At 52.1% G+C, this 11,923-nt stretch overlaps 1 protein-coding gene across 1 annotated transcript; it reads right to left on the bottom strand.

The window, feature by feature from the left end:
* Positions 1-1,831: 1,831 nt before the first annotated feature.
* Positions 1,832-6,561, bottom strand: LOC111552581 (carbohydrate sulfotransferase 6). Its single transcript, XM_026456455.1, has 2 exons — positions 5,992-6,561; positions 1,832-4,424 (listed from the first exon to the last, which is right to left on the bottom strand). The coding sequence occupies exon 2, from the start codon at positions 4,406-4,408 to the stop codon at positions 3,221-3,223; it is 1,188 nt and encodes a 395-aa protein (XP_026312240.1). The 5' UTR covers positions 4,409-4,424; positions 5,992-6,561; the 3' UTR covers positions 1,832-3,220.
* Positions 6,562-11,923: the final 5,362 nt, after the last annotated feature.

Raw genomic sequence — 11,923 nt, 5'->3', positions numbered from 1 at the left:
TCGTAGCACTTGGGAGACTAAGGTGGGCAGATCACTTGAGGTCAGGAGTTTGAGACTAACCTGGCCAACATGGTGAAACCCAGTGTCTACAAAAATACAAAAATTAGCTGGGCATGGTGGTGCATCCCTGTAGTCCCAGCTCCTCAGGAGGCTGAGGCAGGAGAATTGCTTGAACCCAGGAGGCAGAGAGAGGCAGAGGTTGCAAGTGAGCCGAGATTGTGCCACTGCACTCCAGCCTGGGTGACAGAGCCAGACTCCATCTCAAAAAGAGGCCCTGGAGAGCTGCCTCCTATCTTCTACCATAAGAGGACACAGCTAGAAGGCACTTGTCTGTGAAAAAGTGGGCCCTCATCAGACAACACCAGTGGCTTGGACTTCCCAGTCTCCAGACTCGTGAGAAAAATGTATGTTTATAAGTTACCCAGTCTTTTTTTTCTTTTTTTTTGTTTGAGATGGAGTCTTGCTCTGTCACCCAGGCTAGAGTGAAATGGCTTGATCTTTGCTCACTGTAACCTCCGCCTCCCGGGTTCAAGCGATTCTCCTGCCTCAGCTTCCCCAGTAACTGGGATTACAGGTGTGTGCCACCACACCCCGCTAATTTTGTATTTTTAGTAGAGGAAGGTTTTTGCCATGTTGGCCAGGTTGGTCTTGAATGCCCGACCTCAGGTGATTCACCCACCTCGGCCTCCCACAGTGCTGGAATTACAGGCATGGGCCACTGCATCCAGCCAAGTTACCCACTTTTAAGGTATTTTGTTATAACCACCTGAACAAGAACAAAGAAAGATACTCTCTAAGCCACGTAGTACCCATTCATAAATCTGGGGTTTTAAATACCTTCCTCCTATTATTGTCATGAGAGACAGATTCAAGTTTCATTTGGTTGAAGCTTCTAAAGCCGGAAGGAACCTAAAATGAGCTTCAACTTTAAGGCTAATGTGCCTCTGCTCCCTCTACGTAAAGCAGAAAATGTCAGATCTCCCTTGCCCTGCCTGCTATGCAGGGAGGATGTGGCTCCACAATCCACGTTCCCCCAATCTCTGGCCACAGCCAGGATGAGGATCAGAAGCTGGTGACCACCTGCATCCCTCCTGGTACCTGATGGCAACCGTGAGGGAAACTGCCTCATTTCACAGGTAACAGGGTCAGAAGTTCTGGTGGCATCCAACACAGTTCTCAGACCAGCTCTGCGTTCCAGTGTGACTTGGGTTCATTTATGTGGCTAACTCAGCTTCCCTGCCCTTTCCAGAGGTTCTGTGAGCTTTTCTTTTAAACATGTACTGGGTACTTATTGACTCTCATTTCCTGAGCTTGGGACTAAACCCTCTACACATCCAGCATTCCTTTACTAAGCCCTTTTGCCCCCAGAGCTAGGAAGTGTGGCTCACAGGTAGGGATCATCCTCTGCTCTCCTCCAAGGCCTGGCCCAGAAGGACCAAGGGAAGACAGATCCAGCCCAGAGCCATTTCCCTTCCAACCTCTTGGCAAGCCTCATGAGTTCCACTCCCCCCTGACGGGCACACCTGCCTTCTGGGCACTGATCCTGCTGTCCCCTTCTTGCTCTGCCACTCACTATGCCTGGCTCGCTGCCCAGCCCTCCCCAGCCTTCTCTCCCCCTACCTTTCCCACTTATTGCCTCCCTCCAGGCCTGTCCAGGATGATAAGCTCTGGTCTTAGCATTCAAAGCCTCCTCTATCTGTTGTGGGTGGCAAGCCACCCAGGTGCCAAGGCAAGAGACCGAGGGCATGAGCTGTTCCAGTATAATAAAATATATAAAATAAGAATAGTTCTACTAGATAGAGATCATAGATATGATATGTGAATCATCAATCATGAGTTTGTAGCAATTACTCTTTATTCCAATATTATGATAATCCTTGCTCTACAATTATAACCTAGGAAAATCCAGGCCATACAGAGATAGGAGCTGAAGGGGCACGGTGAGAAGTGACCAGAAGACAAGAGTGTGAGCCCTCTGTCATGCCCAGAGAGGGCCACCAGAGGACTCCTTGGTCTAGCGGTAATAACAGCGTCTGGGAAGACGCCCGTCACCAAGCAGACCCTGGTCTAGTGGTAGTCAGAGCTAGACATCAGTCAGGCCTGCCCACAGTTATCCGGAGGCCTAACCGTCTCCCTGTGATGCTGTGCTTCAGCGGTCACGCTCCTGTTTCACTTTCATGTACACCCGGATCCGCCCTCTAGCTAGCAGTAGCAAAACTAGTGGAAGTATTAAAGTCTTTGATCTTTCTGAAAAGAGCATAGAAGAAATAATGATGTAAGCTGTCCTCTCTCCACCTCAGCTACCTAACAGGGAAGGGCCCCCTGTCCCGTGGACACGTGACTCACATGACCTCATCAATCACTGGAGATGACTCACACTCTTTACCCTTTACCCTTCAGCTTTGTATCCAATAAATAACAGCACAGCCAGGCATTCAGGGCCACTACCAGTCCCTGCATCTTGGTGGTAGTGGTCCCCCAGGCCCAGCTGTCTTTTCTCTCTCTGTCTTGTATCCCTTATTTCTACGATCTCTCGTCTCCGCCCGCACACGGGGAGAAAAACCCACAGACCCAGTAGGGCTGGCCCCTACAAATCTCTCAGCTGTGTCCCTGGCCATGACTCTGTTTGCTCTTCCCGAAAGCAATTAAAATGGGAAAATCTGACCCTTCTCACCCAGGAGGCAGGGCCTCTCCTCCCCACTGGAGCCCCAGAGCAAAAGCTCTCTCCTCCCTTCATCCTCCTTCTCACCATGTGATTTTGGACAAGTCCTTTCACTTCTGAGTTTTGCCATGTGTGCATGCGTGCATGTGTATGTGATGTACAGACCTCTGGAGTCTTACCACCACAGTGCCTCTCCACTCCCGGCCAGTGCTAGGGCACCCCCTCAGCTGCTGCAGGATGTGTCCCCAGAAGGAGAGAGTTAAAGGGGAAGAAAGCCCTTGAGTAGGAGCCAAGTCATCTGAACGCATACCCTGTGCCCAGAAGAGGTAGGGGCAAGAGTTGCTTTCCATGAAGAGTGAACCTGATGAGAAGGCAGCTCCAGCGGACTCAGGAAAACCAAGAATCAAGAGAGAAAGAAACGTGCAGTCCTTGCCTACTTCAGGGGGGTACCACGAACTCCTTGGTCAATATAGGGACCTGCTTCTCCGTGCGCCCCAGCCCCCTCTGCACCATGCACTCTCCTCCCGGACCTGGCACCCGCTACAACTGTGGCCTCCACTAATGCCGGGGGTGCGAGGAGGTGGACGATGCCCAGGTGAAGCCGTTCAGGCCTCGTGGCAGCACCAGATCAAGGGCCAGGTTGCGCTGCTCGTCCTCAGAGTATACAGGCCGGTAGCCCAGCAGCTGCAGGGCACCAGCGCACAGTTCCTGCACGCGGCGGATCTTGGTAAAGGGCAGCGCGTGGCGCCAGGCCTGGGAGACGTTGAGCGCATTCCTGGACGAAGTCTTGAAGGCTTCGCGGCGTGCACCAGGTCCAGATCCGTGGGTGATGTTATGGATCCAGGCCTCCAGCTGTGGTGTGAGACTCAGTCCGGTGAAGGCGTAGAGCGCACGGATTTCTGCCAGCGGCTCCCGCACAAGGTCCTCGAAGCGCACTAGGCGGTAGCGGCCGCGCAGGAAGGGCGGCGGCTTGAGTGTGGCGGCCTCGGCGATGCGTACGTGGCTGCGACACACCTCGCGTACCACACGCAGGCCGGGGTCGGCCTCTACCCAAGTGCCATTGGTGCCCAGCACGATGCCGTTGTCACGCGCCAGAGCCTTGGCTGTCTGCTCCCGGGAGCGCAGCACGGCCCGCGGGTCGCGCACCAGGTGCACGATGTGCAGGTTGAGCGCGGGGTCACTGAGCAGCGGGTAGAGCACCTGCAGGTTGAAGAAGCGCACCTCCTTGAGCACCACGTGGCTGTAGGAGCGGCAGGCCTCCTGGGCCAGGCTGAAGGGCTGCCGCGCGCACAGTGGCTTGCACACTGCCTCGCTGCTGATGGCGCCTCGGGGAAAGGCACTGCAGGCGGGTGGCGAGCACAGTGCACGGCTCACCGCCCACTGGAAGAGGTCGGACAGGTTGCGGCGCCAAGGCAGATAGGCATCAAACACGTCCATGTCGCACAGGAAGACGGAGCGCACCAGGTCGCGCACAGCCATGTGCAGCGTTGCGGCGCTGCCCTGCGACAGAGTGGTCCACACGTGCCACGCGGGCTCCATTAGGTAGAAGACATCGGGGTGCTGGCTGAAGAGTTGGCCCACGAAGGACGAGCCCGAGCGCCACGAGGACAGCACCAGCACATGCACGCGCTCCTCGCCGCCTGCTGGGGACGAGGGCCCTGGCCGGGAAACCAGAAAGAGGAGGAGGAAGGTCTGCGCCAGGAGGAGCGCGGTCACTGCTGTGCTGGAGACTCGCGGCAGCCACATGCTGACTGCTGGGGGCCTTAGGGAGGAGAGCGCAGCGGTTAGGGGCTGCAGCCTGCATGCCCATCCCGTGCCCCACTGCCCAGTGCCTTCTGGGAGTAGATTCGACCACCAGACCAGAGCCTCCCATGAACATGATAGTCTCAGTGGGGCGCTTTCCCGGAAATGTGGCCTTAAGACATAACTCAAGATCCAGTCTAGTTGAGAGCAAAAGTACAAATGCAGAATGCGGTCAGAAATCTGTCTATATGTGAGTCCTACCTACATTACCATTGTCTATTTGGAGAGGGAAATATATTTCAAACGGAATTCCTGTCTTTTGCTTAAGAATTCCTGTGAGGAAACTCTTTTAGGTTGTCAAACTGATGGGCGCTCTGGTGGACGTCACAGCACCGCCAGGCTCCCTGAGGCTCTTTCACTCCGTAGTCTGTGATCTTTTTTCTAACTTTCCACACTACACTGACATACATAGCCTGTGATCTTGAACCAAATATTGCATCGCTCCATGACTCAGTTTACCCATCTGTAAAAGGGGGATGATAGCAGCACATAACACAGGATTTGGGTGGATTATTGGGCAATGGGAAAATGTCTGAATATCCTGGATGGACAGGAGGGACACGCAGTAATGTCCTTAACTGAAGAGTGCCCTTGCTACAGTATATGCTCTGCATTGTATGATTTTTTTTGTTTAAAAAGACAGGTATAACTTTTCTTATTGAAAATAAGCAAACAGGCAGGACGTGATGATTCAAGCCTGTACTCCCAGCACTTTGGGAGGCTGAGGTGGGAGGATACCTTGAAGCTAAAAGTTTGCGACTAGCCTGGGCAACATATGGATAGCCTGCCTGTCTCTACAAAAACATTAAAAAAAAAAAAAAAAGAAAGAAAGAAAAGAAAAGCCAGGTGTGGTGGTGTATGCCTGTGGTCCCTGCTACTCGGGAGGCTGACATGGGAGGACTGCTTGAGCCCAGGAGTTTGAAGTTGCAGTGAGCTTTGATCCTGCCACTGCACTCCAGCTTGGGTGACAGAGTGAGACTCTGACTCAAAAAATACCATACAATATCAAAATGAGCAAATAAGGCCAAGCACAGTGGCTCATGCCTGTAATCCTAGCAATTTGGGAGGTTGAGGTGGGCAGATCACCTGAGGTCAGGAGTTCAAGACCAACCTGGCCAACATGGTGAAACCCCATCTCTACCAGAAACATACAAAAATTAGCTGGGCATGGTGGCGCATGCCTGTAGTCTCAGCTACTTGGTAGGGTGAGGCGGGAAAATTGCTTGAACCCGGGAGGCAGAGGTTGTGGTGAGCTGAGACTGCATCACTGCACTCCAGCCTGGGCAAAAGAGTGAGACTCTGTCTCAAAAACAAAAACATGAGCCAATAAATAAAGTGGACAAAGAACACCAACTGTTGCCATCACTGGTGGGGGGTGAAGTGCTGAAGGCAGATGGGCTTCAGAGGGAGGGTGTCCTGAAGCCCTGTGGGTTTGCAAGGAGACCAGGTGAGGCGCAGCTGGGATGGAGCCAGAGAAGCAGAGAGGTGAGAGCAGAGTACTGTTCCGGCCAACTGAGGGGACTCACCACTGTCCAGGGCTGCTGGGAGAGCTGCAATGCTGATCACAAATCCATGGGAGATGATTAGAGGTTCCTCAGTACCTGGTAAAGCAGGAGGGCGATGGAGTCACACTCTACAGGGGAAGATAGCCCCAAAAGCGACATAACTTCTCTGAGGCTCGATTTCCACTTCTGTAGAATGGGATTTGCAACATTTAACCTCTTAGGGCTGTCGTGAGATGCTGCTGCAAACACCTAAGAAGAGGGGGCCTGGGAAAGCATTCCTTACACACATGCCCCCATTACTGTTACTATCCCTGTGCTGAGCTACTGTTTGCAGAGGAGGAACCCCCTCCACCTGGGGAGTCTCCCCCAAGAGGAGACACCCATAGGCCACCTACTCTTCCAATCCCAGTATCTCACAGGCCATCCTCTGGCCTCCAACCACCAGCCCTTTAGTGGACCTTAAGAATGTCGCATAGATCAGGTACGGAGGCTCACACCTGTAATCCCAGCACTTTGGGAGGCCGAGGCGGGCGGATCACCTGAGGTCGGGAGTTTGAGACCAGCTTGACCAACATGGAGAAACCCCACCTCTACTACAAATACAAAATCAGCCAGGCGTGGTGGCGCATGCCTGTACTCCCAGCTACTCGGAAGGCTGAAGCAGGAAAATCACTTGAACCTGCCTGGGAGGCAGAGGTTGTGGTGAGCCGAGATCATGCCATTGCATTCCAGCCTGGGCAACGAGGGCGAAACTCCGTCTCAAAAACAAAAAAAAGGAATGTCACGCATGTCTCACAGGGTAGAAGGAACACTGGGCCGGCATCCCGCATTCCAAAGTCCCAAAGTGTTCTTCTCTTTGCACCTGTTGCTTCTGCAATGATCTCAAGACCGGGTGACTTTGGAAGGGAGGGGCCTGGAAGTTTTCTCCTTGCTCCTGCATCCTTTGCTCCCTGCCTTCCCCCTTCCCCTGTCCAGGTCACCACTGAGAGAAGCCAGGGTCTAACTTGGAAGCAGATCCCATTTCTGCCCCTTCCCCTCATCAGGAGGCAACAGGGGTGGGTGGAGGATGCCCCGCAGCTCTGTCACCAGCTGACTCCACAGCCTCTCTGGGAAAACCTGGAAGACGGGGAGAGTAGCCACTCATCTGCTCTGCACATGATCACCGCTCCTCCAGTGCCAGTGGGCTGACGATGGCTGGCTTCCTGCCAGTGGGGCACTGAAAGAGAAGGGAACTCATTTTCTGACTTCAAGTGCTAGGTGCTTCAAGTCCACAGGATGACTTAACTCAACGGGCCCTGAGGGGGGCACGATGATGTCAGTTTTTCAGGTGAAGGACTCAAGGCTTGGAGAGACAGCGAGAAAGCAGGGACCCCAGGACTCCCGTGCCTAAGCTCCTGGCACGTCTGATCCCAGGCTGTGGGCCTCTCCCACGTGTGATTGCTCCCTGCAGAGTGCAGGACCCTGCTGCTCTGGCCCAAACACAGTTGTCCTGGCCAGCCCAGCCCTTCCCTGGGTAGGGAGGATCTTGATCCCAAGCCAAAGAATGTGTTACCTGTGTTCCAGGAAAGCCAGAGGTCTTTTTAAGTGACTCACACACTACAGGAACTGCTATGAGATCCTATTACTGAAACTCAAGAACTAGGAAGGTGGTTGAATCATCCTATGCCACAGAGTCTCCAAAAGACCAGTTCCCAGCTGGGAGCATTCTGATAGAAGCCTTGCACTCAGCACAGTGGACATTTGGGACAAGGGTTCGACATGAGGAAGAGAAAGTCAGGCAGGCCCTGTGATAGGTACTTTTGTCTTCATGATGAAATGCTAAGTCCCTAGGAGGCAGAAATGACCATCCTTGTCTGTTTTAATTGAAGCAGTGGGGCTCAGAGACGTGAATACCCAGTGAGGAAGAGGAAGGGCAGGGGCTTAAATCCAAGAGCCAGCCGGGTATGGTACCTCATGCCTGTAATTATGGCATTTTGGGAGGCTGAAGCGGGTGAAATGCCTGAGCCCAGAAGCTCTAGACCAGCCTGGGCGACATGGCCAAACCCCATCTCTACTAAAAATACAAAAATTAGCCTGGTGCAGTGGTGCAGACCTGTAGTCCCAGCTACTCAAGAGGCTGAGGTGGGAGGATTGCTTGAGCCTAGGAGACAGAGGTTGCAGTGAGCTGAGATTGTGTGACTGCACTCCAGCCTGGGCAATGGAGAGAGATCCTGTCTCAAAAATAAATAAATAATAAATAAATCAATAGGCCGGGTGCGCGGTGGCTCACACCTGTAAACCCAGCACTTTGGGAGGCTAAGGCGGGTAGATCACCTAAGATCAGGAGTTCGACACCAGCCTGATCGAATGGTGAAACTCTGTCTACTAAAAATACAAAAATTAGCCAGGCGTGATGGCAGGTGCCTGTAGTCCCAGCTACTCGGGAGGCTGAGGCAGGAGAATCGCTTGAACCCGGGAGGTGGAGGTTGCAGTGAGCCGAGATCACGCCACTGCACTCCAGCCTGGGTGACAGAGTGAGACTCCATCTCAAAAAGTAAACAAACAAACAAACAAACATAAATAAATCCAAGAACCAGACCCTCACTGCAGGGCTCTGTAGTGGGTGTCGCAGTCCTGAGCCTTTGTCCGGTACCATTTCCCATCCTGGAAGACCTATCTCCCCCTTGAAAGTCTTCCCTTGATGAGGAGCACATATTTATTATAGTTTAATTTTTGGAAAAGGTAACACACAGATGTTGTATAAAATTCTAAGCCAGGCATGGTGGCTCCCGCCTGTAATCCCAGCCCTTTGGGAGGCTGAGGCGGGCAGATCACTAGAGGTCAGGAGATCGAGACCAGCCCGGCCAACTTGGCAAAACCCCGTCTCTACTAAAAATATAAAAATTAGCCGGGTGTGGTGGCAGGTGCCTGCAGTCCCAGCTACTCAGGAAGCTGAGGCAGGAGAATCATTTAAACCTGGGAGACGGAGGTTGCAGTGAGCTGAGACTGCACCACTGTACTCCAGCCTGGGTGACAGAGCGAGACTCCATCTCGAAAAAATTCTCAAGGTACAGATGAGGGCATTGTCAGCTCATGTTTCATGTGTGAAGACAGGAAAAGAGGCCACACTCCCTGGGCAGACACAGCCCCACACCAGAGCACAAAGCTAGTCAGGCAAAAGGAAGTGACATTCCCTATCTCTCATGCCCTCTCCAGCCTTCCAACCTCAGAGGCAATTCTGCTTTAAATTTCCAAGTAATTAGTGGTGATGATGGTGATGATAAGGATGATGAAAATGATCATATGTTTTTCAGGAGGAGGGTGGAACTAAAAAGTACAAGAGGCCATAAAGGGAATAGAAAGTTCTGTTTCTTGTTTTGGTACCCAGGAGCACCCTAAGCAGTGGTCCTTCTTAAGTCACAGAAACTTTTTTTGACATTAACTCTTTTTAAAATTTATTTTTGTCAAAATACTACACATAGCTTGAGAAAGCATAAAATATGCCTGGAGGCCAGGCACAGTGGCTCATGCCTGTAATCCCAGCACTTTGGGAGGCCGAGGTGGGAGGATCTCTTGAGCCCAGGAGCTCAAGATTGCAGTGAGTTATGATCGTTCTACTGCTCACCAGCGTGGGCAACAGAGGGTGACCCTCTTTCTCAAAAAAAATCAAAAACCTAAAGCCACAGCAAAACGCTCCAGCTCACAGCTGAAGTACTGAGAGTACATTTCCTTTCTTGTTTTTTCTTGTTTCTCTTAGTTTTCCTTGGGGCTAGTTGCATTAGATATTAGCAAGTTTGAAAGAAAAATGTAAAAGATGTGAAAAGTAGAACAAAAAACATAAATGACAGATAAAGGCTGCAAAATAGAGAAAAGATAAGATCAGCAAAAGAGTCAATCCAGGAAAGTCAGTGCTCAGGATCCCAATCCTGGCGGAGCTGACAATCAAGTTGGGGACATTGAAGACACATCTGGCTATGTGATGGTCAAGGGACCTGATGGTGTCCCAGTGGATGGCCTGGACATTCAGCCGCGGGAGGGTCACGCTGGTCCCGGCTGCATCCTTCTCTCCTGGATTCTAGCAAAGTCCCCACCTGGCCTCCCTTCAGTCCATCTTGTACAGTTGCCCCCAGAGGTGCCTACACCACACATCTGATCCTGCCATTCTCCTACTCAGTAACCTTCAGCTTTCCAACCGTATCTCCCATATCCCAGGCTTCAGACGGCCGGGAATCAACAGTGTTCATCAAACAAGCTCTATCTCTCCCAACTCCCTAACTCACGCTATGAGTGCCCAGCCCTGACTCCCATTGGGAGGCATCTCAGCCTCGCCTGCAGCCGCCTCCTCTGCACCTGTCAAGGCACGCCCCCCTCTGCCCTGCATTGTACTTTGCTTTCTCTTCTAGACTGTGAGCAACCTGGAACTTTGGATTGTGGTTTTTTGCAAGTGAACACCTGTTCTCTGGTGACCAGTGTGAGGATCGGCACTGCACAGGTACACTGGACATGCTTGGTTCTGTCCACTCAGTACCTGTTTTTCCTTCTCATAACAGTATCTAGGCTTTTCCCTGGGGAACCCCCCTCACCCACTCAAAAGTACATGTGGCTCGGATGGCGCTGATCCACCACTCCTGGCTCCTAACGGTCACGTGTCCCAAGACAGGCTCACATCTGTATTCCACACACTGACCCTGTCCCCCCAGCCCACACAGAGCTATTGGTCTAGGAATGGGACATCTGCTCAAATGCAATTCTGGAGTTCTGTTGATCACAAGGGAAGAGGAAACTGGGTGTAAAAGTCAACACAGAAGAGAACTCAGCAGAGAAAGTTCACAGGCAAGCCGACAGCATCATCTAAGCATTGGGATCCAGTTGTGCAAGGTTCACCCATGGACCCCTCAGCTGAGGGAAGCATTCGGTTTCTGCTTAAGTCCCTGGGAGATGAGTTTCTGTCACTTACACCCAAGAGTGGTGATTAGATAGTGATAGTGAAACCCTTGGTGGTGAGGTGGGAAAGGTGCAGGGGTGGAAGTTCTGGGGGCTGGCCCTGCTTTGTTTCTCTTTGATAGTGCTAATTACATGGGTGTGTTCAGTTTGTGAAAGTTCACCAAGCTGTACTCTCATTATCTATACTCTGATGAATGGCATACTTCAACAAAAAGTAAAGAATCCTGACTGAAGAAGATGGTAAGAGTCATGTTAAGGAATGTCCCAAACACCGAATGAGTAGAGGACATGAATAAATACTTGCCATTGCAATCAGATACTCTGTGGTCCACATCCAGAGGGAGGAATTCCCCAACAGCCCATATGGCTTTCTGCCGAGCACCTTAAAGTCATCTTCTTCTAAACATCCCTTACCATCTCTTGGTCTGAGAGACCTAGGAAGGAGCTATGGTTCTCCCCGATTTGCAAATGGGAAAAGCAAGACACTGACCAAGGATGGTTGTCCACAGCAGGGTCGAGCTGGAGCTCAGGAATCCTGGCTCTCTGAGCAGCGCTCACTTCCAGCCAAGCTCTGCCTACCCTCGACACAGCAGCTCCAGGCCGGGCGTGGTGGCTCACACCTGTAATCCCAGCACTTTGGGAGGCCGAGGCGGGTGGCTCACCTGAGGTCAGGAGTTTGGGACCAGGCTGACCAACATGGTGAAATCCCACCTCTACTAAAAATACAAAAATTTGGCCAGGCGCTATGGTTCACGCCTGTAATCCCAGCACTTTGGGAGGCCAAGGAGGGCAGATCACGAGGTCAGGAGATCAAGACCATCTTGGCTAACATGGTGAAACCTGGTCTCTACTAAAAATACAAAAAATTAGCCGGGCAAGGTGGCGGGCACCTGTAGTCCGAGCTACTCGGGAGGCTGAAGCAGAATGATGTGAACCCGGGAGGCGGAGCTTGCAGTGAGCCGAGATCGCGGCCACTGCACTCCGGCCTGGGCAACAGAGCGAGTCTCCTTCTCAAAAAAAAAAAAAAAAA

The sequence above is a fragment of the Piliocolobus tephrosceles genome, chromosome 17 (assembly GCF_002776525.5).
Source record: "Piliocolobus tephrosceles isolate RC106 chromosome 17, ASM277652v3, whole genome shotgun sequence".
In the NCBI taxonomy this organism is placed as follows: domain Eukaryota; kingdom Metazoa; phylum Chordata; class Mammalia; order Primates; family Cercopithecidae; genus Piliocolobus; species Piliocolobus tephrosceles.
This window is presented reverse-complemented; position numbering and strand designations above follow the sequence as displayed.